The sequence below is a fragment of the Amaranthus tricolor genome, chromosome 11 (assembly GCF_026212465.1).
Source record: "Amaranthus tricolor cultivar Red isolate AtriRed21 chromosome 11, ASM2621246v1, whole genome shotgun sequence".
NCBI lineage: Eukaryota > Viridiplantae > Streptophyta > Magnoliopsida > Caryophyllales > Amaranthaceae > Amaranthus > Amaranthus tricolor.
In genome coordinates this window covers 26,174,433-26,202,353 of record NC_080057.1, presented here as the reverse complement: position 1 = coordinate 26,202,353, position 27,921 = coordinate 26,174,433, and the positions used below count along the sequence as shown (strand labels likewise).

At 30.1% G+C, this 27,921-nt stretch overlaps 4 protein-coding genes across 4 annotated transcripts; 1 reads left to right on the top strand and 3 right to left on the bottom strand.

Moving 5' to 3' along the window:
• Positions 1-9,502: 9,502 nt before the first annotated feature.
• LOC130827786 (protein GL2-INTERACTING REPRESSOR 1-like) lies at positions 9,503-11,177 on the bottom strand. The gene is made up of 2 exons (XM_057693637.1): positions 10,827-11,177; positions 9,503-10,161 (listed from the first exon to the last, which is right to left on the bottom strand). The coding sequence occupies exons 1-2, from the start codon at positions 11,028-11,030 to the stop codon at positions 9,703-9,705; spliced, it is 663 nt and encodes a 220-aa protein (XP_057549620.1). The 5' UTR covers positions 11,031-11,177; the 3' UTR covers positions 9,503-9,702.
• A 2,787-nt stretch (positions 11,178-13,964) lies between these two features.
• Positions 13,965-19,408, top strand: LOC130827783 (uncharacterized). The gene is made up of 8 exons (XM_057693634.1): positions 13,965-14,297; positions 14,404-14,506; positions 14,591-14,695; positions 14,842-14,927; positions 15,714-15,955; positions 16,416-16,602; positions 17,024-17,207; positions 17,865-19,408. Exons 1-8 carry the CDS (start codon positions 14,245-14,247, stop codon positions 18,168-18,170), a joined length of 1,266 nt encoding a protein of 421 aa, XP_057549617.1. The 5' UTR covers positions 13,965-14,244; the 3' UTR covers positions 18,171-19,408.
• A 1,450-nt stretch (positions 19,409-20,858) lies between these two features.
• Positions 20,859-21,674, bottom strand: LOC130827785 (40S ribosomal protein S17-like). The gene has a single exon (XM_057693636.1). The coding sequence runs from the start codon at positions 21,465-21,467 to the stop codon at positions 21,039-21,041; it is 429 nt and encodes a 142-aa protein (XP_057549619.1). The 5' UTR covers positions 21,468-21,674; the 3' UTR covers positions 20,859-21,038.
• Positions 21,675-23,170: 1,496 nt separating this feature from the next.
• Positions 23,171-26,752, bottom strand: LOC130827784 (short chain aldehyde dehydrogenase 1-like). Its single transcript, XM_057693635.1, has 2 exons — positions 26,605-26,752; positions 23,171-24,376 (listed from the first exon to the last, which is right to left on the bottom strand). The coding sequence occupies exons 1-2, from the start codon at positions 26,640-26,642 to the stop codon at positions 23,554-23,556; spliced, it is 861 nt and encodes a 286-aa protein (XP_057549618.1). The 5' UTR covers positions 26,643-26,752; the 3' UTR covers positions 23,171-23,553.
• Between the last annotated feature and the right edge of the window lie 1,169 nt (positions 26,753-27,921).

Below are 27,921 nucleotides of genomic sequence, written 5' to 3'. Positions count from 1 at the left end.
ATGAAAAAAAAATTGACTAACTAAAGAAAGATGAATGTATGGATGTTTTAATAAGTGGTTTGTGAAAACGATCAAAAGCGTATTTAAAGGCCTCTTCGACAATCAATTTTCTAATTGTAGAAGCATTATAATCACCTAGAGATGTGGCTTACAAAATTCCACTTGTTCTTATTCTAGCTATTATATAATATTCTAATTCAGTTCTTCATTTTCCAACCCACCCTCTAATAAAAAAAATAGTTAAAATTAATAAAATTTTTATAAAGTATGTTGTAATTAAACAAATTTAATGGTTTAATTTGATTCCATTCTACAAATAAAAAATATTTGTAAATTTACACAATCAAAGAGAAAATTCATTGTGATTGTGATTGATGAAAAAAAAATTGACTAACTAAAGAAAGATGAATGTATGAATGTTTTAATAAGTGGTTTGTGAAAACGATCAAAAGCGTATTTAAAGGCCTCTTTGACAATCAATTTCCTAATTGTAGAAGCATTATAACCACCTAAAGATGTGGCTTACAAAATTCCACTTGTTCTTATTCGAGCTATTATATAATATTCTAATTCAGTTCTTCATTTTCCAACCCACCCTCTAATAAAAAAAATAGTTAAAATTAATAAAATTTTTATAAAGTATGTTGTAAATAAACAAATTTAATGGTTTAATTTGATTCCATTCTATATATAAAATATTTGTAAATTTACACAATCAAAGAGAAAATTCATTGTGATCGTGATTGATGAAAAAAAAATTAACTAACTAAAGAAAGATGAATGTATGAATGTTTTAATAAGTGGTTTGTGAAAACGATCAAAAGTGTATTTAAAGGCCTCTTCGACAATCAATTTCTTAATTGTAGAAGCATTATAACCACCTAAAGATGTGGCTTACAAAATTCCACTTGTTCTTACTCTAGCTATTATATAATATTCTAATATATTCAGTTCTTCATTTTCCAACCCACCCTCTAATAAAAAAAATAGTTAAAATTAATAAAATTTTTATAAAGTATGTTGTAATTAAACAAATTTAATGGTTTATTTGTAAATTTACACAATCAAAGAGAAAATTCATTGTGATTGTGATTGATGAAAAAAAAATTGACTAACTAAAGAAAGATGAATGTATGAATGTTTTAATAAGTGGTTTGTGAAAACGATCAAAAGTGTATTTAAAGGCCTCTTCGACAATCAATTTCTTAATTGTAGAAGCATTATAACCACCTAAAGATGTGGCTTACAAAATTCCACTTGTTCTTACTCTAGCTATTATATAATATTCTAATATATTCAGTTCTTCATTTTCCAACCCACCCTCTAATAAAAAAAATAGTTAAAATTAATAAAATTTTTATAAAGTATGTTGTAATTAAACAAATTTAATGGTTTATTTGTAAATTTACACAATCAAAGAGAAAATTCATTGTGATTGTGATTGATGAAAAAAAAATTGACTAACTAAAGAAAGATGAATGTATGTATGTTTTAATAAGTGGTTTGTGAAAACGATCAAAAGCGTATTTAAAGGCCTCTTCGACAATCAATTTCCTAATTGTAGAAGCATTATAACCACCTAAAGATGTGGCTTACAAAATTCCACTTTTTCTTATTCTAGCTATTATATAATATTTTACAACAATATTTACCTTGACTATTGTACATATTTCAAGATGGTCTCACACACTTTTTAAAACAAAGATATTTACAAAATGCTACTCGTCCTTTTGATTCAATAGCTAATAAAAATGATGTGTGTTTAACAAAAAAGTGAATATTTAATATAAATATATCGATGAAAATAATAGAAAGTAATAGATTATATATTATCAAAAATAAAATTAACGTAAAAATAAGTAGAATAGATCAAAATAACAAATGATAAAGGAAAGATTAGTGTTTAAAAACACTAATTACATTTCAGCTAGTCTCTTAAGAGACTGTCTCTTTTAGGGACGTATTTAAGCCCAACCTATTAAAAGATTAATGTCTACTTACCGTATTTTTAATGCCTACATACATTATCTTTAATGCTAATTACATATCATTAATGCTTACTTTCAATATCTTAAATGTCTACTTACATCATTCTTAATGTATACTCAAAATATTTTAAAAAATATATAATGTGCTGGCCCAATTAAAAATAATCTCTCAAAGAGATGTAATTTGTGATTACATTTTTCGAGACAATGTCAATCCATATTACATCACTATCTTTTTGTTAAATTCTATAGTGATGCAACTCATAACACGAGATGCTTTAACATCAAATGTCTCGAAGAGACTTGGTTGAAGGATCAACTGAAGTAAACTACCGCTTATCCATTCATTGTACGTCACTGTTGGACAGCAATTCTTTCGAAGGCACAATTAGACTATAGGGTTTCGACCATACAGCAAAAACAAAGTTGTATTATATTTCATCGTGCGCATTGTAAAGGCATTGAAAATCACATTTTGAGCCGTTTTGATGGATATTTTATATTTTCGCTCGATACTTGACGTTATAATAACCACACCACTCCAGTTATCAGTCTATGTCTTCAGAGGTTTGACGTTTTGAGTCGTTTTGATGGATATCTTATACTTTCAGTCGATACTTGACGTTATAATAACCACACCGCTCCGGTTACCAGCCTATGTCTTCAGGGGTTTGACGTTTTGATGGATATCTTATGCTTTCGTCGATCCTTAACGACGTTATAATAACCACACCACTCCTATAACCAAATTATGTCGTCAGGGGGTTTGATGTACTATTTGCTTGGTCACATAATTTTTACTCGTACGTACAGGTATACATGTTTAGCTACTCTTGTGAGAGAACATCTTTTAGAAAGATGACCTCAAAATATAGAGCCCACATTCTTATTTGCTCTTTAAATTGTATTAATTGGATTTTTTAGCTCATATATATAATGCATCTCGCATAAAGACCATCTCTCACAACAATTTGTGATACATGTTTATTGGAACTTGGCAACCTTAATAGCTCTTTAGATTTCTAACTCACTTAAGAGATTAGATTCTGAGTGAACTTTGTTGGTCTTTAGTCTTATCAAAATGGTACTATAGATTACTTGTTCAGTCTCTAAAAAATTGTCATATATTTTAGTTTAGTCTATCTCTTTGATTTTGTAACATATTTATGTAGTGTTCTTGCCTTCTCGGCCACTGTCTTTAATTTCTATTCATAAATTAATCACTTTTAACCTTATTTACATATAATTTAAAAATCTTTAAATTTCTTAATACTTGTCAATTAATGTCGCAAACTCAAAGTTAGGACGGAGAAGTACTTGTTAGGACTACATATTTATGTTGTATACCCAAGAGCTAGATTTGGGGTCTTGTCTGAGTCAGCTTCCTTGTGTAACAGAATGCATTTCTAGGATTTTTAGGGCCAATATGGCATGAATGATTGAACATATAATTTATTAATGTTGAATGAACCTCGGTGGGCTTTGGCAATTAATTGTTGTTAGTTGGCTCATTTAGGTAATTTGTTTGACCCACTAATAACATTGACTTTTTTGCTTTTTGTTAAGCTTGCTATTTAAGTCAATTATTATGGATATGTTTGGTAAAAAAATAGTTTACTATTCGTTATTTATTAGAGAAAACGTGGATTTAAAAATGCCAGAAATAAACTATTCATAGTAGTCTTTTAGTTTTATCTCAAAACATGCTTTTAGTCGGTTTAAAAATCATTTAACAAACACATTTTTCATTTTTCACCAACCAAATAAAACAAAAATAAAATTTTATTAAAATGAATTTATGTACTAAATGAGTTTTATTTTCGTAGAATTCCTGAAAATTTTATTTTCTTTGATAGCCTTGTATACCGACCCCCAATAAAAAATCTGTTTGTTACGTCAGGGCAAGACCAATACTTGCGTTTAATATAGTTTTGAGTCGGATGACAATTCAGTCCGAATCCGACTCCATCCGAGGAAAATAATCCGATTTGAGTCCAAGGAAAAGATTATCCGACTCCAACTCCGACTTCACGATCCGAATCCGAGTTAGAGACGGACCGGAGTTGGACGTTATTAAATATCCGACACTCCGACCCGACTCCGACCTTGAAGGAAATCCGACTTTGAATTTGACTTTTAACCCAATATTTTGTTTCCTTTAAAACTCTAGACGTGACTAATTCAAGCTCTTTCTCATACTAATTCTAATATTCGATTTTGAAAAACTACTTGGTATTTTTATTTAGATCAATCAATCAAAATACGAAAAATCAGATCAAGAGAAATAAAATACGCCAAATCAAAATGCGAGAAAATTTTGTTAAATTGTTGTATTAGGAATATTTCTCATGTTAAACTTGAATTCAAAGTACATATTTTTTTGTTAAATTGTATTTGAAAAATATATTTTGTTAACTTCGTATGCTTTAAATCATTAGTACAATATCACAACGATAAAGTTTGATAATAATCTGATTCCGTATCCGACTCCGTTGGAGGTCCGAGAGTCCGAGTCGGGGCAAAATTGGAGTATGCATAATCCGACTCCGAGTGGAGGTGGACTGAAAAAAAAAAGTTTGACTAAAATCTGGAGCAAAGTCGGAGTATGTATAGTCCGAACCGAGTCCGACCTATTATCATCCCTAGTGTTTTGTGTATTTTGAACTTGTGGTTATGTGTTGATTGATGGTGAAGTATTCTACTTTTGATTTGGTTGAAACATAATTAATTATAGGTAGAGATGTCTCATAATAAACTTGTTACAAAGTCATGAATTCCTAAAATTATAGGTTGAGTTGTCTCATAATAACCTTGTTGCAAAGTCAATATTTGTATTCGAAAATTATTTGTCAGATGATTAGGCGTATTTATATTTTACTCAAATGACATCTTCATTGACTAAAACGAGCAATTTCAATTGTTATTTCCATATATTCACCATGTAATTTAATTACCTGTTGATTCGATATTATCGCCTTCCAATTTCAAGGTCTCAGAATCGAGTTTTATTTTGTTTGTGATCCAACCTTGACTTTAAGAAACATAATAAATTATATTCATTTAGACGACTCCATATATTCATCTATTCTAGTATACGGAGTTGTATAAATGTCTAAAAAAATTTTTTCAGTCAATATTGTTTGATATATCAAATTTTTTGTCAGCCGATGTAAATATATATTTTCTACTTTTTTTTATTTTCTATTATTGTTTTATTTGGCTTTTATACGTTTGTAATTAAAAATTTTGCATAAATAAATATTATAAATAAATGATATTTTCATTAGAATTTAGATTGAGACTTGACTATATTTAAACTTATAATTTAGGAATAAAATATAAATCAAGAGTAATTAATGAAAACTATATAAAAAAAAAACAAATAATCCAATTTTGTTAAATAAGTGGGACTGTATATTATATATATTATACGTAGCTATGGAAAATATTCGACTTTGTTAAAGTAGTTAATACTGCACGGTCCTTTTGTCCCTAAAAAATTAACATACTTTTTTTTCACAATAGACCATTTTTGATTGGGTCAGCTCATTATATATTTTTTAAAATATTGTAAGTAGGAATTAAAAATAATGTAAGTAGACATTTACGATATTAAAAGTAGAGATTAAAGATATGGTAAGTAAGTATAAAAATACGATAAGTATGCATTAATCTTTATGGGTTGGACTTGAAATACGTCACTCAAGAGACTAGCTGTTTTTTTTAGTTCATTCCTTCTACTTTGCTATAATTTTTTATATAAAAATGTCTACACCATTATTTTTTATTTTCATCTGATATTTTTTGAACATTTAAATTTCCAAAAATATGTTGGGCCTTTAATGATGCAATTTATGGATGGCTTGAAGAAAGTAGGGAGTTGGTGAGTAAAGACTTTGAAGAAAATATAGTGTAATTTTTTTTGAATAAAAAAGAAAATAATTAATATGATGAAGGAATTGCCAAAGAGTAGAAGTTTCCTTAATTGATAATAAAAGGAATTAAGGACAAAAAAACATATAAGTGTTTAGTGTGAAGAGGAAGAAATGAAATTAATATTTGTATTTATAATCAGCTTCATCCGTCCTGATGCAATTCTCATAATTCTTCCCAATTCTCAACTGTCTCAATTAATTTTGCATTTAATTCTATTTTTATTGAATTTCAATCAAATTTGTGCTTTTCTTTCAATTTAATTCAATGCTTTGAACCACCCCTACCTGTTCTATTTCCACCTTCTAAAAATTCAATGAGGCCCGTTTAAAGCCCGTTCTTGTTTTGAGTAATGTCATCGGTCTGTTTTGAACCCGTCTATTTGTGTAGATGAAAGTCTTATTTGTATTGCGTAAGACTCGCCTTCACCCAAAATAAAAATCAAATTTGATTGTCAAGATAGTTTTGTTTCTATCTTACCTTGTTTGACATATGTTTTGTTTAAATTTTTTTTAGTAAGGGGTTAAATTGTGGTGAATCATGAGTTGACTTAGTAGTTAAAGGCTTTTTTTTTATTCTTGTAATAAATGTATAATTCTCACTAACCATATAAATATCTAGAGTTCTAAAAAATTAAAATGATTATCTGAAATCAAGTATAACTTGACTTAACCCGTAATAACTAGCATTAAAATTAAATATGATCGTCAAGATATACATATATACATTAATCGAAATTGACCTGAATTAAAATTCATATTGGAAACTCGCTCAATCATCCAAAAGCATACCTCTATTGATATCAATATCCCTCCCTTTGGATTATTCTTGCCTCGTGAGCGTAAGAATATAGCCCTCAACGAATGTGAGAAGAGTTTATGTGAACTAAACTACATCTATTCATCAAATATAATAAAGTCTACTCCAATTTAGGTGACTTTTAGTTTACACTATGGAGTGCTCAAAATTGTCTGCTCCTGAATCTGTGGACTGTGCCCACACAAAGCTCCTTTTTCTCCTTTTGTTTAAGGCAAACGTGTGGATTTTTGGATGTTCAATGTTCAACGTGATGGAATACCAAACTACATTTTGCTTCAAATTTACCGCAATAATTTTTGTTTTAACGTATTAAATAATTAAAATATTATAAAAAATTAATATTATTAAAATATATAATAAAATAAATAAAACAATTTTATGCATTCGTTATAATGAGAGGTTTGAATGACCAATAGCCTTCTCCGCACAAATTCTTTATCAAATATTATTGTTCTTTTAAGTATAATTGATGAATTACTTATTTTAGGGTTTTAATAATCAATAATAAGCTTTAGGTGACTCTTGGTGCCTTATGATACCATAAAACTCCCTCCAAATCATTTGAGTTGTTCCATTTGAGTTGGGAACGGATATTAAAAGTAGGATGGAGTCTACCAAAAAGGTGATAGTTGGAGTATTTTAATTGATTAAATTAATTGTAAAGCTGGTAGTTGGAGTATTGTAAGTTGTAAAAGTGGGGTATTTTGGTCATTACTTGTGTGAACATGGGGTATTTAAGCAAAAAATCATTGGCAAAAAAGGAAATTGGACAATTAAGGTGAACTGGCCAAATAAAGAAATAGGACAACTCAAATGAATATGTTATATATTCTATTAAGTTTTTATTAAATATAAAAATAATATTTAGGATAAAAATTAAGAAAAATTATTGAAAAAATTTAACATTTTAGTAATTCGATGCGAATGATATCAAATTAAATTATTATCAAATAGTTCAATCTTTGCTATATATTTGCTCCCAGCCTATACAACGTGATATGAACCACTGTAGTCAAACCCAACCCCTTCCCTCTCATACCGGGTATGCTGAAATTAAATATAAAAATTATTAAAATAATCAATATGTGAGTAAAATATTGATAATGTACGATAATTTTTCAAAATTTTATCTATTTTTTATGATGAAATGCATTATTCTTTTCAATATTATAAGCCGTTGACTTTATTTTATATCATTTTTTCTACTTGTTAGGAATTTAAAACGTAAATGTTAAATTTACACCTACTATCATCAATGATGCTGATCCCAATGCTAACATTAACAAGTGTTGTCCGTACAAGAAGTACGCAAACTTACATTCCTTCGACAATATATAAAAAATTTAAGTTCGGGTCTATTAGACGTGATCTAACTTATTTAATTAAATTTTTAATTAATATTAAATATATAATATAAAACATAAAAAAATTGTAAAAATAATTCAGATAAATTATTAACTCATTTTATATTAATATCTTAAATTGGGAGGATCAAATCCTATACACCTTGGAACCATACCAACAAAATTAATAGGTGGATAGCCAAATTCAGTAGGTAGGCCTAATACAAATCAAATAGGTGATAAGTCCAACTAAAAAATATATAGTTGTTGATTTCATTAGAGAATACGACCCATATCAAGAAATAGATGGTTATAAGAGCTTCTCATAACTTGAGGCCCTACTTTATGCCATGCAAGGTCTAAGCTAATTAATTAAGAAGGGTTTCCCATAATTTTACCCTACTTAAAAGAAAAAGATCATTTTTGATTTAGTCTTCGTAAATCGTAACAAATATCATCAATATTTAGTGAATCTAGTATACACAGTAAGGATTATGTTTGGAGTTGAACACAGACAAAATAAACATATTCGATCATATCAAAAAAATTGTAGAAAAAATGTGGAACATATAAAATGTTCTATATAATAAGATAAAAAAAATATGTATAATTTAATAAGTTATTTATTATAATTTCTTATAATTTGAAATTTAAAAAATATTATAAATTTCGATCCATCCAATAATATAAATGATAAAAAAAAAATGAAAATATGTCTACAAATAGATTGTTAAGCTTCTCATAACTTAAGGGTTAAGGCCCCACTTTGTGCCATGTAAGGTCTAAGGACTTTTAATGAGGGCTAGCTTAATAGTTTGCATATAATGATATTAAATGTTAAGGAAAATCAGCAATTTTTTCCTTTGAAAACACCATTTTCCTACATATAGGGTATTCAAGTCTTTCATGCAGTTCATCTACCACACTTAAATTCCATATTATAAGCAAGAAAACTACTAAACAAATTAAATGATGGGTCACCTCAAGTCACAATTCATAACCTAAAATTATTAATTAATATATAGTTGCTGATAGATGTACAAATTCATTAATTACTACATAAAGTATCAATTAATGTAAGATTATTTCTAATATTTTTTTTGGTATTGGGTGCTAATATATTTTGAATTTCAATTTATCGAGATCATAAGGTTATATAATTCCCTACAAACAAGAGGAAAGGCGAATTAATCTTGCTATAAAGATATGAGCCCTTGTTATAGTATGAAAGAGGGAGTTTTTAACTATTAGGACAACTCAAAACTCTCAAAAGACTACTAATATTTTAATGCACGTATGGCTATAATATGATACAAACATATAGAATCCTATTAAAAGTTAAACTCCCCTGCATGCAAGAGGGTGATGAGAATTGTTTTTCGAAGGCGAAAATTAAATCTCTATTACACGTAAAAGAGATTGCATTAAACTAACAAAATTAAATAATTCATAATTTAGGGAGATAATATATATTGATGCATGACTAAAATAAGATACAAACATAAAAATCCTACTACAAATTTAACATCATAATTGTAATTCCACTTGCTAAAAATAGGGCTTAATCTAGACTAAGAAAGTTTATCAATTAATTAACTAATAAGTAATCAGCTTTTTGTTTAATTCCTCCTTGTCTTCTTAGAGCTACCACCACAATTGCTCCAATTGTTGTTATTGCGATTGCGACTGCGATTGTGATTGTTATTGTTATTATTATTATTATTATGGTTATTCTTATCATGCATGAAATCAAGCAAGACGGTACTCTTGCATTTAGGGCACTTAGGATCATCTTCCGATAGCATGACATACATTAGGCATCTTGGGCACCCTACCAACACCATCGAGCTCGATTCGGGGCTACTCATCGATAAATCCGACGATACACATGAGCTAAGGGGCGAAACCGAGGCTGATCGACTAGGCGATTCAATCGTGGGGTTCGCCCCACTTGGCCTTGCACTTGGTGGTGACAAGTTCAATTTTAAGTCCAACTTTTGCATGTTGTTATCTCCATTCCTTCTACTCATGATTTCCTCGCTTATTATGGGGTCCTCTAAACTCCTTTTTTGTTTATTCTATTAAAAAAATAGATAAATAAATAAATAAATAAATAACGTTAGTATTAAATAATAAAGGAAAAAGCAATTATTACCAACAAATACACATTAATTTTTATGTCATATATATGTATTGTTAGTTAAAGCTCGCTGGCTTCCGTTACGCATCTTTAAATTTGAAAAGTATTTATAAACAAGTTCAACATTTAGCTATAGTATTAATTGGCTCGTACCTAATTAAGTAGAATTGAACGGTCGAACACACAATTTTTGTTATTATACAAATAAAATTTATCATACGTTTATTTTACTTAAATTAGAAATGAATATTCATGATTTAATAATTTATTTTATTAAAATTTATATAATTTAAAATTTCAAAAAAGTAAACTTTTAGTTTTATTGAAAATGAATATGATCACCTAAACTTAACTCATTATTTCAAATGAAGGATTCAGAAATAAATTTTATGGACCAAAATTTTTGAAAAACTATAACGTACCATTAAAGGAAATAATTATAGGACTTGATAAAAAATATAGGGAAAAAACTAATAAAAATAATAGTTTTGTTTTAAAAATATATCCTACTTTTTTTTATTTAATTTAATAATTTTATTTTTTGATCAAACATGAATATACTTTTAGAATAAAATAGTGTAAGTTGAGTTTGAAGATAATTACCTTAAAGTCAAGGGACGTATCCTTTGAAAAAACGGAACACAAATTTTTAAATTTTTGTTGAGGTGGAGATTGTTTGATACGTAAAAGATCAAGAGTGATAGGAATAACCCTTGTGATTATAACATCATCATCATCATAGTGATGATGAACTCCAAAGGGTTTATTTTTTGTTTGATGATTTGGGTTTTCAATTTGAAAGGACATTATATAGAAGGATTTGATAAGGGTTCTCTTTAAAGCTTAATTTAATTATGTATAAAGAAGAGAGAGAAAGAGTGGTGATGAGAGAAAAAGTAATAGAATAGGAAAATGAGGTTTGAATAAGAAGAGAACGAATAGATATACTTTGAAGGGTGACAAATAATAATAATAATAATATAATAATAATAATAATAAATGTATTAAATGTAGGAAAAAATTCCAAGAAAATGAGAGAGGAAGAAAAGTAGTTAATGGAATTTATAACTTGAGTAGTATTTCATTTCTCACTATAGAAACCATTCGGTTGTGTGATCTTAGTCATCAGCCAAGTATTCAGTATAAAATTAGGATTTCAAGGGGAGAGATAGTAGACAGATGATACTTATACTCCTTCAAAGGAGAGAACAGGAGAAATGCACATAATCACATTAAACTCTAACCTCGCAATGAAAAAGCATTACGTGACATAAATATGTAAAAGTTTTTTTAATTTATATAGTGTAAATTCAGGAAGGTCATAAGAGTAGAAGAAGAATTAATAAGAGAAGGAAGAAGTAAAGTCTTAGGATTGAATTCATGTCATTGATTGCTTAGAATAGTCGGTGTAACTTATCATAATATAGCTTAGTACTAGAAAATCTACAACTACTTTAACCCAACGGCTTTTAAAGCCACAACAATTTACTACTCCCCAACAAGAGAAAAATTCTATGAATATTGAATATATTATATTTTTTTTCTTTTTATTGAATATATACACTTTTTGAAAAAAAAAGTGCTTGTATATATAAGACAGTGTAACTATTAAAAGAAAACAATACAGTGTCATAGTACATAGGTATACTAAACATCCACACAAAGAGAGTTTTATATAAGCTAATATTGCGTTATATTTTTGTAAGAGGTTGAAAGTCTACTCATATACTAATTAAATCAATGGCTTTTTAATCCATAATAATTTACTACACTCTCAGCAATAGGAGAGAGGTTTTAGATTTATATTGTACATTTATTAAAATAATAAATAGGACAATTGTGCACAAAGCGTCCACTTACAATACTCCTAATAATAAGAGAAATTTTTTATTAATAATATGTGTTCATTTATAAATAAAAAAGGCAATCCGGTACATAAAGCTTTCAGGCAGAACAACAAGGTTTGAGGAAGAGGCACTTCATAGTGGTGTAATGCATGTATTCGACTCTTACCATGAAATTTTACAAGAGACTTTTTTAGTTCGAATTCTCGATTAATCATATAAAATACAACGAAACCTAAACATGTCAAGGCTCCCATTTTTTAAATAAATAGTGCCGAAATATATTTAAAGTGTCATATGCATTATGTTGATATAATCTCTCTCCACGTAGCAAAACTTCATATATATCATCATACTTATAAGAAAGAGTATTAGAAGTATATAATAAGTATTTTTAAAGATGTTTGATTTGACGAAAAATTCTTTCATTATAAAATGTCAGAATTACAAATAACAATTAATTTTAATATATATTAATCATACACTTTCATTAAGCACTTTGGATGGCGATGTTAATTGATACAAATGGCAATGAAAATCTATTGTAGTTTGGTAGGAAAAGCACTCTTTTTAATGATCATGTTTTTTTATTTCGATTACTTCATTTTCTTCACAAAGTTATTTATATAATGTACTATCAATAAAGATGTGGTTTTATGTGATAATGACAAACTGTGAATAAAATCTTTTTATAATAAATTTTTCACTATCATAGAAATAATGGGATACGTTTCATGAAAATTTATACTACAAACAATTCCTATTAACAATATTTGATACCAACAACCAAACCAGAGCTAATTTTTCTTTCAATTAAAATTCTTCCTAGATATGGCTTCTTAAACAATGATCTTATTTTTTTATTCTGAAAAAAATAATGTATAGAAGCAAACAGAAAACATTTAAATGAAGATCAACCATAAAAATTAAAGTCTCTGTCTCTATGTTCTGCTAATATATTAATGACCTCCCTTATAGTTTGAGCACACATTTATGTCCTCCTTATCTAACTATATAGCCTATATATATTAAGTTACATCTTTAAAACCTAGTTAATACTTTGGTGGTTAAATTTTATTTTAATTTGGAATTCATGTTGCTTTTATAGCTACTTGTGCTGGTAAATGATTGATTTATTTTCAATTAATTTGAAATGTAGTTGAGTAAATAATTCCTTTGAATTAAGTGATTAACAATGAAAATAAATTATATTTATATTTGTTGTTAATTGATATATTCTGATAAATAGGTTTAACGTTATTAAAAGATTTTAGTTAAGTTTATCAAATTTGGATTAAATGTGTATGTGTTTTTTGAACCATTTTTGAGATAAATTGTTATAAAAATGTTAATTATAATAATAAGAGAATGAGCTAGTCTCTTAAGAGACCGTCTCTTGATAGATCGTCTATTTGAGAAAAGTATCTCACGCCCAACCTATTAAAGATTAATTTTTACTTACCGTGTTCTTAATGCCTATTTACACTATCTTTAATGCTTACTTACCGTATCTTTAATGCCTACTTTCATTATCTTAAATGTCTACTTACATAATTTTAAATGTCTACTTACAATATTATAAAAAATATAATAGACCGACCTAATTAAAAATGGTTTCTCACGATAATTTGTATAAGAAAATAATATGGAAATTAACTTTGTAAAAATGGAGTATAAGTTACTATCCATGACCATATTATAAATGATTTTTCTAAATGATATCTGACATATTTAAAATTCATCGTTAAACTTTTATATAGATTATAATATTTCAATTTATTTTAATTATTATCAAGGGCCTCATGCATGTGAAAGAAACTTTATTATTTTCAGTTGTATATAACTCATAATATATAAACGATCTAATAAATATATTGAAAAAATTTAGAAGCATATAAAAAAAATAGAGAAAGTATTATTCTTTGACGAGAACCAAGAAGCACGCACGAAACCTAAATACTAATATATGATGAACTGAAACTCATCTTAGAGTAATTGCCGAACCAACTCGACTAATATTTTTCAATATTGTAAAAATTAATAATTAATATTATATAACTTTTAAGCAAATATCCCAGTCATGACCTTTAACTAATTGAAATCTCATAAATAGATTGATTCAACTTCATTTCTGAATGATTGCAATTTGATCCTCCAAACATCCACAATTTTCTGGAATGGGCAATTCTCAAGCATCTTCAACCAACCCACGTTTCGTTTCTGCTTCCAGGTTCTCCTTCTCAAACCTCACTCCTTTTCCCTCTTTCAATTTTGTATATTGTTCATCAGATTCATTAAATTTTGTGCATACTTTTTTTGTATGTAAATAAATATAGATCTTTCTCTCAACATGAATTGGAAGAACTCAAATCATTATATGGGTCACTTGTATCTCAATCTCAAAGCAACAATCAAATCATTTCTGCCCCAATTTTCAAGGTTAAAATCCCCAAATAATTTCATATTAATTTCATAAGTATTTTGTTATAACTTGTTTTTTCTTTCATGGTTTATAATTGTTAGGCTTATTTCAAAATTCCTGGGTCTCTTGGAGATAGAATGTTTGATTTGGTGACCCAAAAACGCCATGATCAAAAGCTTACATTTGAAGATCTTGTTATAGCTAAGGTGATAATTAAGAAATAATTATGTTGTTATAGTTGATGTTATGATTAATTATGTTGTGGGTTTTTGAAAAAGTTTGAATCTTCTTAAGTTTCTTAAAATGGGTAATGGAAATTTGTATTGATTAATTGTGAAATTGCTGATTATAGGGTACTTATGAGAAAGGGACCAGAGATGAAATTGAAGAGTTTATGTATCAGTTATTAGATGTTTCTGATGATGGGAAAGTTGATAGGTATTGTTTTCATACCTTTTTGAATTTTAATTTTAAGAACTTAATGTCAATATAATTGTTATTTTCCTTTTTCATTTGGGGAGATTGTTATGTTTTGGTTGAAGAAATTGTTTTTATGGCTTTTAGGTTTGTTTATCTAGTTGTTTTTTGCATTAGTATACCCATTTAACTCGAAGCGAAGTTTCTCCATTAAGAAAGGAGTTGATTTGGGGGTAAGACCGGAGATTACATTAAGGAGGGAGGGGAATTAGTTCTTCCGAAAGCGCTGAGAATCAAATTCCTAGAAATGAAAGCCTTTAACCTACAACAGTAATATTAGTTCTTATATTAGGAAATATGACCCCTCAAAAACTCATACCCAAATTACATTTGCTTAAAGCTATCAATTAAATATTGATCATAGCTTCTTTGGTCGAAGATGCTTTGGATTTAGTAAGCGACGATAAACATGAAAAATGTAGTTAGTGATGGGTGTTTTTCTCCATTTTGCTGAATGCTTACTTCTTTTAGTCTATGTTACTTGGACTAGTACTAATGTTGGATACTGGTATGTATCCAAGTGTCGGATACGTCTAATTTTACGGCTAAAATGAAGTATCTAAGTACCATACAATGTCCGAGAATCAAGGATCGGACACCGGTACGTGAAGCAAAATGAAGAGTCCGAGTAACATATGTGCAGGAATCGATGTGTATGTTAGCTATGTAGTTAAGCTATGTAGTTTCGTACCTTTTCCTTGTGGCGTTGGTCTTTATGACAGTCAACTTCATCTCACAGTTTAACAGGTCTGATTTGCAAGCTGTTTTAGCTGCTATTCTTGATGACTTGTTTCCTCTCAAGGATGACAAGTCCGGGTTGAGATCACATGAATGCATCATGGATGAGATCTTGAATGCTGCTACGTTTTCGAAGGATGATGGAGGAGGTGATACAAAAAGTATGTCATTTGAGGACTTCAAAGACCTGTGTGCCCATATTCCATCTCTCAGGAGGTACCTCAAAGGGTTGATGCTGCCACCTGAATCAGGTTCACTCTTTTTCTTATGCTAAATACTGCCCCATCCCAATGAATTTGCCCCATTTGCTTCTGGCATGGAGATTAAGAAGTTAAGTATTGTGGGTTAAATTAGAGTTTCATAGGCTATTTTCAATGAGAGTTTTATCACTTCAATATCTATAGAACCTTTTGAACAATTTCAGACATTATTTCCTCGGTGTTGACTCCTATATTTTTGTCCAGTGTCACATGATTCTCTAATTGTCTTTGCGAGTTGCGAATCAAAAAAAAGCAAATTATGGTCGGTTTTATGCTATTTTTGAATCATTTTTAGCGAATCGAGAATCCAAAAGGTGAACTAAGTAGCGAATTATGTTTCACTGTTCCGTCAATTTAGCATCATGTAGTCCCAAGTTTAAACTTTTTTTTTTTTAGTCAATCGGGAATTTGAGCCCTTCGATATTCTCATGATCAATTTGTTGCTTGCTAGGTAGGATGGGCTCTCGAGTTCCTAGCCTATTATACTCTGAAACTTATAGTTCCAACCTTATATTAAGGCAGGAATATGCTTGGCTACTAGGTGGCCTTTTGACCCAGCCAGAGCTAGAGGTGTGGAAACTTCTATACCATAGTTCATATCACGGTCAGAGTTTCAACACGTTTCTGGGAAATATCTCGTAAGTTTTCTCTGTCCATCGGTTACTCGTGTGTTAGAAGACAGTTCAAGCTTCAAATTTTGTTTATTTGGTTGATAAGGGTCTTTGTAATTTGATGTCAGCCTATTAAATTTTGAAGAGCCAATGTTACCTGAAACGAAATTCAATCCGTTACGAAAACCGAACGATTAGAGTTTCGGAAAACATAGGTACACTTATGTTTTACGACAAAAATTTTAACGAGTTAAAAGAAAAAAAGAAATAAAAGAAGGGCTTATGGTATTATATATGGTTCTGGGCTAGAAAAAAACATTTGAGGAATGTAGTTTCGGAAAATTTTAGCGAGTTGATGTTGATAATGCGATGCTTGTTTCCCATATCACATTTGATGTTTTCGGCTTAAATACTTTACCTTTAGTAATTGATATCGTTTCAACTGCAGAAACGATGAAGGTCCAACAATGTTTATAGTCAAGGATACAGAAGGGTACATATATGGAGGTTATGCTTCCCAACCATGGGAAAAACACAGTGATTTTTATGGAGATTTGAAGTGCTTTCTGCTTCAGTTACATCCTAAGGTATCCATTTTCAGGCCAACCGGAGCAAATAACAATTTACAATGGGTATGTAATGAACTTATTGATTTTACGATCCTTGGCATAGCGTTTCTGCATGATCGTTCATCTAGTTCCCTCCCCACAAAATCACCACTCGTTACGCATAAATTTGTGACCCAATGACTCATAACCAAGGGCATTTTTGAGGGCTATAGTTGATCTTTCAACATAATAATTCATGTAATCATCCCCCCCCCCCCACACACACACACAAAAAAAAACAAATTTAGTTGTTCATAAGTCGTAACTTGTTACCAAAATAATGTCAGAGCCTTAATCCCGAAAAATTGGGATCTGGTCGTCCACATGAGTTCTCTTTTACCATTAATTTCGATTTTCTACCATCTCAACCTCTAGATATGAAATTTTCATATCATTATCCATTCTTACCCTCCTGGTCATCTTTGATTTTTCTTGTCCTCGTTTGAGATCTCCCAAGGACCCAATAACCCGTAATCCATAACCAAGGGCATTTTTGAGTGCTATGATTGAATGTGATCTTACAATTTTAGTACAATGGATAGCTGTTTTGGACGCGTTTTGGATTACTTAGTTCGTGTAGTTTACCTTGTTTCACTACCGATGTGCTTTCAATTTTTGTTGCGATCACCCCAAAAATTTGTTTTTATGATTCCTTGGGTTGATGTTGTTTACCATTTGCAGTGTGCTTATAATTTTACTTCTGATTCTATCCCAAACGGAATTGGTTTCGGAGGGCGAGTCAATCACTTTGGCTTGTTTATATCAGCGAACTTTGATGCTGGACAAACATTCGAGTGTACTACATTCGGGAGCCCTCCTCTCTCAAAGTCCAATAGGATATGCCCGGAAGTAATTGAATGTTGGAGTGTTTTTCCGAAGGAAGTGCAACAAAAAGGGAGCAATGCACTCAAAGGTACGGTGCTGGAAAGGTTCAAAGAAGACCGAAATATGCTGAACTTGGTTGGCCTTGCCAATTCGAGTGAGTAAACATCCTCATACCGGGAATTTTTTCATCAATTGGAACATATTTACCGGCAGAACCCATGTCAATATGTTCGATTAAGTGTGAAAATATAAACACAGATCACAGTGTGAAGTCGGGTTTTACGAACTTCCCATAATGTTTTTTACAAGGAGAACCCGTTTATGTTTGGATATTTCATGCATCATGCTGTTTCGTGAAAGCGAAGACAAATTCATGATATTTTGTTTGATTTATAAAGATCTTTTCGAGTGGATATTGCGATATCGTTAAGTCGTATCGTCCAAAACTTGCTATTTTGTAGAAAGCTTTCTTGACTGAAGATTTTATTTACTAGGATGCTTTGAAATAGCTGTCTTTGAGTTTTGGTATGGGCTGACTCGCATCTTTTTCTGCATGAAATTATTAGCTTAAAGTATTTTTACATGAAAGAAATCTGAGTCGAAATCTTTGATCTGGCCTTTGATCCCTGTGGCCTATAGTGACTCAATGAGTTTTGCCATGTCACCTTTTCATTTTGCTCCGAAAAGTTTCAAATCAAACCCTTTCTATGCTCTCTACGGATCCCAAAAGGATATTTGCGTGGATGAAACCCCTGCCCTTTATTTAAGCCGAATTGGCCCAAAACTATTGCTATGTTCCTTGCGGATCATTAGAGGGATGTTTGAAAAATACAACCTCTAATTCAAGCCAAATATATCCATATTACAACTATTTAAGCGTGATTAGTTTTATTCGGGATTATTATTATTATATGGCCATACAACCTCTATTTAAGTACGGATTAGACAACCTTATAAGATTTTCGTGACCATTAAATGGTGTATTTGGGGTCTTTTTTTGTTCATTAGCGTGTGGTAACCCAATAAGACTTCCATGTGTCTTCCCACTTCATCCCATAAACTCTTGAAATGTCCCCAAAACATGATCATGGCCTTTAAAATGAGATCTCTAGGACTTATCTCATGCCTTGGCTCAAACTTATTCGAAAATTTTAATATCCTTTTTACATGTCCAAGGAAGATTTGAAGGAATAGAACCCTTCTTACTTGAGCCAAATTGATCATACAAACCCTAATTGGTGTGTCGATATCGTTATAAGGCTTTAATCGGGTCTGTAATGACGCAGCAAGACTTCTCACATTGCCTTCTCACTTCAACAAAAACTTTTTTAGTGCCCTAGAAACATAAACTACGACATTTTAAATGGACCCTCATGACTTATTAGACACCCCAGCTTAAAATTACCCAAAACTCTTCTTATGCTCCCTAATTTAAGCCGAATTAGTCATATAACCCCTACTTTTGTCCACTTATTCGATGAAGTGGAAGCTTCATTGATATCATGAGGACATCTAGAAAGTAGAAAAACTCTTCCATGGAACTCTATAATGAAAAATATATCATTTATCAGCCAACATAAAATGAAAAATACATAATCGAAAACCCAATACAAATTAGAAAGTATTTTACATAACTTCCCAATAATTGATTCCAAAACCATTCTCCATAATACAGATCAATATATTGCTCAGAATTTAAACCCATTGATTACAAAAACTACCCAAGAAATCTAATCCTTCATAAACTCAATTGATCAATCGTATCAAAGGCAAAACACTCCCATAAGGTTCCCACCTAAACGACATTGCACAAACGGGCTCTTCCAATGCAGTTAGTCAGCTACAACACTAGCAGTAAATCGGCTAACAGATGAAACAAGATGAACAAGATATGATCTCTCCATTGTCAATCATTTTATAAGGCGAACATAAAAGAATGAAAAAACAAGGGTTATAAACTTATAACAAGGGTTATAAACAGGGAAAATACGATAAAACTGAGGCCATAACATATAGAGGGCGATACCAACTAGGCCAACAGATAAAACTAGAAACTTGTACACATCACAGTGAAATCAACCAACTCAGAAAATTACTAATTGCCTACTACATAATCAACATCAAGCGCATACTTAAGGATGGACAATCTTACTCTTTACTAGCAATGGCTGAAAGGGTACATCCTTACCATCAACATCTACAATCCACTTAATCAAATGTTTGCTAGCATGCTATCTTAATTTTTAACCAGTCAATTAGTAAATGTCAGCCCCAAAATGCTTTTAAAAACTTTAAAAGATCTTTATTCTACTACTACATAGCAAACAGTCCCTTGGACAAATACTTAGTAATCTACACTAGAAATGTAAACTTAATAGGGGTAGCTAGTTATACTCATAACAGTACTGAAGATTTCCAAGCTGCAAAAATGTCATTTTCTCCAAGTAACCCACAAAGTTCAATCCTTTAAGCTCAAAACTAAAAGTGAACTACTTCAATCAAATCAACTACTAGCCTAAAGCAAGCAAAACCCACACATCCAAGGGGAATTTAAGCCAGAGTCAACTAAATCATGACCCGGGTTAATTAATGTAAACCCCTATTAATATTGAATCGCGTGACATATAACACAGACAAATAGTGGTCTCTTGGTTTAGTAATCAGCACAGGAGCAAACATAAGTGGTTGACCCGCTCTATTCTAGTATTCTCAATCCGCCATTGCTCACATCTAAGATCTGACAATCTAACTACCAGAATAGCACAATTGCACCATCAAACAAAGAAATTCAGTATAAAACAAACAACAATAACACATACTAGTGCCAAAAACCTAAAAAAACGCCATTACTTAACCAAAATTACTAGAACAATTTTAACCAGTAAAAACAAAAGTGCCAAACACCCACAAAAAACATTACTTATCCAAATAACCCCAAAAATTTCCCTACTTTCCAGAAAATCTTATAACAAAGTATTCTTAGAAAACATTAAAACACCATAACAATAATTCATAAAATCAAAATTCATTTTAGAACCTCCTAGGACCTCCAGCACCACGGCCAAAACCAATAGCAGGAACAGGAGCAGGTTCAGCAGCAGCTTCAACGAGACCAGGCAAATCACTCATACCTAGAGAAGCCAACATATCCATAGTTTCTTTATCAACCTCAATGCGATCGACTTTAATGGCGGATTCATCTGGAACAAAATCCATACGCCTTTCTCTCTCTTCTTCTTGCAATTTCAGGGAAATTCCACGAACTGGACCTTTTTGAATTCTTTTCATAAGATGAGTCGAGAACCCTGCGATCTTGTTGCGAAGCCTTTTAGATGGGATGATAGCAACTTCTTCTAGAACCTTCTTGTTTGTATGGAAATCGAGAGTCATTTTTGAGTAGTACTTTTCGATTACTTGACGGGATGATTTCTTCACTGTTTTGGTGCGAACACGACCCATTTTGGTTCAGGAAGTTTGATTATGGAGGAAATTAGGGTTTCAGATCGAGAGAGAAGAGGAAAGGAAAATCAAAAGCTGCTGATGAAATTGGGGAACATTGAGAATAAATTAGGGTTTTAGATGGTTGGGGTTGTGTGTAGAGGCAAATGCCTAAACGGTAATGGGTTATGTAATTATATGGGCCTGGGTTTCTTTGTATAAAATGAAGTTCAATGGATAATCGGCGGAAATTTTGAAACAAATAAATAAAAATATATAAACAAATCACATTATAGCCAACTTTTGAAATTATTTCTTAAGATAAATAGTTTTTTCTTAGATTTAAGGTTTGGGCTGTTTACACTTAGTAACAGCAAATAAAGGCAGAGGGTTCAGAAAAAGCAAAGGTTTTGTTCGTTGTTACTAACAGCGAACAAAACTAAAACCTGGTCAAACAAGGGGATCTGCTGTTTTTAACTCGCATTTGTTCGCTGTTACTAACAGCGAACAAAGACTGGAGGTCAAAAATAGTCAAAGTCTTTGTTCGTTGTTACTAACAAAAAACAAACTCTTTGACTTTCTTTGACCTCTAGTCTTTGGTGGCTGTTACTAATAGTGAACAGCCTTAAACCACAATTTTGGTAAAAAAACTGCTTATCTTGAAAATTATTTTGCAAATTTTGCTATTGTATGAATTTTTTATATTTTTTTTGCTTACTTGTTTCAAATTTTCTAATCGGCGGACCGATTTACTTGTCTAGTGTCCTAGGTTAAGCCCAACTTGATGAACAACTATTGTTGTTAAAAATCGTCTTTTGATGAGACGATAAAATAAGAAGTTCATATGTTAATAATTGTATTGGTTGGATATTCAACCCTTATATAGAGAATATCTTATGGTGAGATCCAATTTGTGATTGTTGTGTGATACAGTCTCATTGTAAAATGCGCTTTATATAGGGATTAAATAGTTTAACAAATACAAATTATGAAAATTTAAGCTTTTTTTTTTTTGAGGTTATCCACTGAATTATTGACTCTCCACAAGAGATGTTGACTCTTGTATGAGACTCGTTTTAACGATGAGACATGCCTATTTAAAAAGTTGAACTTAAACAAGTAAAGTAAGTGTTCTAATATTTTATATGTTAATTTTAACATTCAAAATGATGTGTTAAATATTATAAGCATGAGATGGTCTCATTTAATAATATTAGCGACTAAATATGGTGATCGACTTTTGTTGTGAACTTCGCTTGACTTAAGAGCCGATTTGCTATTTAATTTGAATAAGAGTTACACAAAATCTTGTATGCAGCCTCTATATCTATGTGACCATACGAACAATCTTATATATTTTTTTAAATCCATCAAATTCAAGCTTTACAATACTCATTTCAAAACTAAAAATGCAAGTTACAATACTTAAAACTTATACTCCAAGTTTTAATTTTCTTCTCTACAAACTTAATTTTATTTTAACACCTGCTCCAATCCTCACAACATCCATTTCAATACTCTCTTAAAGTGTTTTTATATTCGTCTAATCATATATTTTTATGATGTAAATTTTTAAATTTTCATATATAATAAACAAATATAGAAAATTAAAAATGTATTAGACACTGTAAAACATAAAATAACGTAAGTATCAATATGAAATAGTATAGTAATATAGTATAATTTAAGTACCCATGAATAAGAAACTTCTACTAAACAAACTATATAAATATATATCAATATAATATTTCTTTGACAACCATTACAAAATTTCTGATAAATAATAATACAAATAATATAAATGTCAAAAACTAAATGCTTAGGTAAAACAAAAACACAACCCAAAACAAACTAGGAAATATAACCATGGCCTGATTTCTTCTCTTTTTCTTGTAGTATATGTAATAAGACTTGCCTCAATAATTAAATTGCCTAATTGCACTTAATTAAAGATAACAATGAGAATTATGGGCAGGCTAAATGATTTAAAAAAAAAAAAAAATTCAACCTTATAACAAGAATTCGATTTTCACCACCAACAGAAAAAATTAATTTTCCTTTATCTTAACCTCTATAAGATTTTTATCCTTAACCTCGATTAAAAAATTCAATTACCCATAAATAATGTGTTTACGGCCATTGAGAAAGAAGGGTTGGTAACACTATACCCACCGTCAACCACAAAATTGACCCCACTTACAAATTTAGCCTCATCACTAGCCAAAAACAATGCAGCATTTGCAACATCTAAAGCCTCGGGTTTAACTCCTTTTAGCACAGATGATTCACAAATTAAACCATCAACTATTTCTTTATCAACTCCTAATGCATTACTTAGCAATGGCGTAGAAATACCGCACGGCGAAATAGCATTGACCCTTATGCCGTGCGGTCCCATTTCTACACACAAGTTTTTCATTAGACCAACTATTGCATGTTTAGAAACCGTGTATGCATGTGGGGATTCTCCGGCTATTAGCGATGCTATACTGGCCGAAAAAAGAATGACTCCTGATTTTTTCGGGATCATAACCCTAGCAGCATGCTTAGCTCCAACGAAACCACCCAAAACATTAATATTAAACACTTTTTTGAAATTTTCACTTGTCGAACCAACTATTGTAGGGTTTATATCGCCGGGGATTCCAGCATTGTTGAACATAATGTCGAGTTTTTTGTGCTTGGATATGGTTTGATCGATGAGGTTTTTTACGTCTGTTTCATCGGAGACGTTGCAATGCACGTAAGATATTATGTCTGTGACGTCTACGTGATTGTTGCAAGCAATAATTTCGTTACATAATGCAAGGCCTTTCTCGTCTTGCATATCAGCAATTACGACCTTTGCTCCATGTTGAACGAACAATCTTGCTGTGGCTTCTCCAAACCCACTTGCACCCCCCGTTATTATTGCAACTTTTCCTTTCAGCCTGCGTAACATATCATAATACTTGAAAAATGAGCATATGAATTGTTCAGGGGATGAACTATTAGTGAACAATACGCGAAAATTGAGCCATAGTTTATACACCCTTAAAAATCGTTGAAAATGTACTATACAATATGGAGTATTTGACGTAAAATTATTTTGACTCTATTTAAATTTTTAATTACGATAATTATAGCTATTATTATCAACATCGCAAAAGTGTAAAAATATCTTGAACTTCGACCTTTCTCACTTTAAAATCTTTTAATATTATTGATAAAAAAATTTATGACCTCTTATCTAAAGTTTTGACTTCGCTTCTAATTTTACTTCATATTTTATATACAAATAAAAAAATTAGAGAAATTACAACATAAATATCTATGTATATGTGGATGTGGAAATTTGAGAGTGACAAGTGGGTACCTAATAACTACAAAAGTTATTTAAAATTGTTCAACTGAGCACTAGATAAACAGAGTAAATTTTTATACGAATTTAGTCCATATTAAAATAATTTTATATCAATTTTAATACTTTCTCATCTTCCACATGAGTCACTTGATTGATTATACCTTTTAAATGAAAAGATGCACTAAACATCTCTAGAACTATATTGTATGATGCTCACATATTTGGCATGCGATAATAAATAGGGGTATGTGCAATTAAGGAGTTAGGTATGAGCTACAACATTATATGATGAAATGAGTCAATAATAAGTACAATCTATTGACATTAAATTATGTTCATAGCTACATTTATCTTAGATGAAATATTAAGCACTTATGTTATACCATTGCAATATAGGTTTATAAATTTTTAAATGAGCCGATTTTATGATGAAATTATCTATAGTGGATTGGTCCATGTAATTTAATTAATGTGTTAAAGTGATTATTCATAATTTTTAAGTGATTAAATATGGACTAATTATATGAGCTGATTTCATAATGAAACAGTCTCATAAAGTCGAGTGTTAAAGAAAATATATTTAGAATTATATACATATATTGACGAATAATATTGTTCGATACATTGGATAAATATATTCAACAAACTAATAAGAAAAACCTTGGTTAACTCGGTGTGTAGACTACCAATGCTAAAATATAAATAAAATGTGTTTATTGTAGATAAGTTGAAATCTACTAATTATAATGTATAGTCATCATCATTATATACAAAATATTCTGCTCATAAAAATTATGACCAGGTTCAAAAAAGAAAAAAAAACAACAAAAGCTATGTTCGCTTAATAGCATCATCCGTACACAATTACTAACGCTCAAGGAAATCTGTCCAAGCATTCTGATTTGCTAGACATTAATGTGGTGTCAAATAAATGTAGAAAACCAAAGAATTAAGGAAATTATAATAATTATATAAAATTAAGTTATTAAAAATTAAAATTGTCTATGGCTTTTACTCATTATATTATTATTTTTATTGTTTTTTTAATTGTTATTTTTACTTATATTTATTTATATTTGTATTGTATTTACCTTCATTTTATGTTTAAGGGTCACACTTGGACAATACAATGCAAGCATGCAGAGTTACTTTCAGCCTCCCTTGGTCCTAGACGTTGCAAAAACCTCTCTTAATCTTTCTCGAGTCAGGGGACTCTTTGGCCGCGCTCTCCTTTATGGGTATGAGTTGCCCCCGCCCTTCCCTCTCTAGACCCTGACCATAGTTTTTTATGGTCGGAATACACCAGGTATGATAATGATGATAATAATTATGATGAAAAATTAAACTTGACAAAATTTACGCGACTTTTGTGAATGTTAGAGATAAATGAAATGTAGGAATTAGGATATCTCTCATGAATCAAGTAACTCAAAATTTAAGTGGGATAAAGTGTTCTAAAAAAATATATATATAAACTAGATCTTCTTCAACTTCTGACTAGTGCCAAGTGTAAATTATAAAGATATTGCTTAACATAATTAAGATAAAATTTATAAAATCATATTTTTGGTTTTGTAAAGCATTTAAAGTCATATTAAAAAGAAAGTAATTTTAAAAAATACATTCTATAAAATAATCAAACATGATACTCTTTTTATGTTTATTTTAATTTATTTGATATATTTCTACCATTCGCATATAATTAAAAGATAAAATATTGTAAATTAAGTGTCACGAGTAAGTCAAAAAATAATTGCAAGAATTATTAAGAAAGACAAACACAAGAAACTAAATAAAGTGATAAATAAAACACACCTTTTGACAATAGGAGAATTTGATGATGGGCCGTTCATTTTGCTCTATTGAAGGACGGCACTCAAAGAAGGGTTGCAAAATTCCTAAGGTGTGGTACTTCCTAAAGAAGTGAATTGAAGGTATACTTTTATAGTATAATCCCTCGTCTTTTTAGTTTGTCTCATTTAATTATAAAAGTTCTTATAAAAATAGTTAAATAGAACAAATTCAAAGAGACCGAATAATTATAGAATTATAAGTCAAAGGCCATACAATTTATGTATACTTTTTTTTATTTTAAGGTAAGCTGTAGGAAGGAAAGAAGAGTCAAGTAAAAATCAAACGCAAAATTATCTGAAAAAATCAGTATTCTTACTCTAACTGAGATACAATCTGATTCTCTACATGCACTTAATTTCATATAACTCCAACCTACCTTTCTAGAACATCTACTTGCCATATTTTTTACGATTTCCTTTTGATAATTTTAGTACAATGAATTTGATCTATGCTCTTATTAAATTGTCTTGTAAAAGTAGTGACAGTTAGTTGGTGATAGTAAAAAGTATAGTTGTTAGCGGTATAAGTAATAGTAAACTTGTAACCACTAGTAATTAATTGTAAAAATGTTAATTGAAGTATAATGTTTGGTAAAATAAGATTGCACAATAAAAGATATTTCATCATTATCATACCCAGTGTATTTCATTTATAGATTATTATGGTCAGGGTCTGGGAGAAATGAACGTTAGCAATTCATACCCATAAAAAAGAGCGCGGCAAAAAATACCTCGACTCAAGTTTTAAAAGATATTTATAGTAGCTAAATTTGCCAAAAACTACTATTTATAGTTAATAATACTTTAAGCCAATCAAAATCACTAAAGTTCATTTAAATGTTATGTTGAACACGCTCTAATATTGTAGAATATTATATGAAATATTTTATAAAAATTGTTGATCAATTTATTTCAAAACATGAGTAAATTATTCTAATGCACTTCCATAATTCCATATATTGTCATATTTACAATTAAATTATTATAATGACAAAACATGAGCAAAAATAATTATTAGAAACTTATGAAATTGTCTCCATCATAAGATGAACCCATATAATTAGCTTATTTATTATATGTGATTTTTTTTAAATTACACAATAATTACTCTATGACTATATAAAACTATAAGTGATCACTTTAAGACAATAACTATACATTACGTTAGCTCAATAAAGAAGATCTTACCATGAGACCGTCTCATTTGAGAATTTGTGAATAACTTATACTTTTTTTAGATTACAAGATAGACCGAAAGAAAAGTAAGACCTTTTCCAGA

Bases quoted from the DNA above. Each gene is read 5' to 3' on its own strand.
- LOC130827785 (XM_057693636.1), bottom strand. From the start codon at position 21,467: ATGGGTCGTGTTCGCACCAAAACAGTGAAGAAATCATCCCGTCAAGTA.
- LOC130827784 (XM_057693635.1), bottom strand. From the start codon at position 26,642: ATGAACGGCCCATCATCAAATTCTCCTATTGTCAAAAG. The intron at 24,377-26,604 runs GTGTGTTTTATT...TATGTTACGCAG, and splicing joins AATTCTCCTATTGTCAAAAG to GCTGAAAGGAAAAGTTGCAA.
- LOC130827783 (XM_057693634.1), top strand. From the start codon at position 14,245: ATGGGCAATTCTCAAGCATCTTCAACCAACCCACGTTTCGTTTCTGCT. The intron at 14,696-14,841 runs GTGATAATTAAG...TGCTGATTATAG, and splicing joins AAGATCTTGTTATAGCTAAG to GGTACTTATGAGAAAGGGAC. The intron at 17,208-17,864 runs GTATGTAATGAA...TACCATTTGCAG, and splicing joins CAAATAACAATTTACAATGG to TGTGCTTATAATTTTACTTC.
- LOC130827786 (XM_057693637.1), bottom strand. From the start codon at position 11,030: ATGTCCTTTCAAATTGAAAACCCAAATCATCAAACAAAAAATAAACCC. The intron at 10,162-10,826 runs GTAATTATCTTC...TTTTTTTAATAG, and splicing joins ATACGTCCCTTGACTTTAAG to AATAAACAAAAAAGGAGTTT.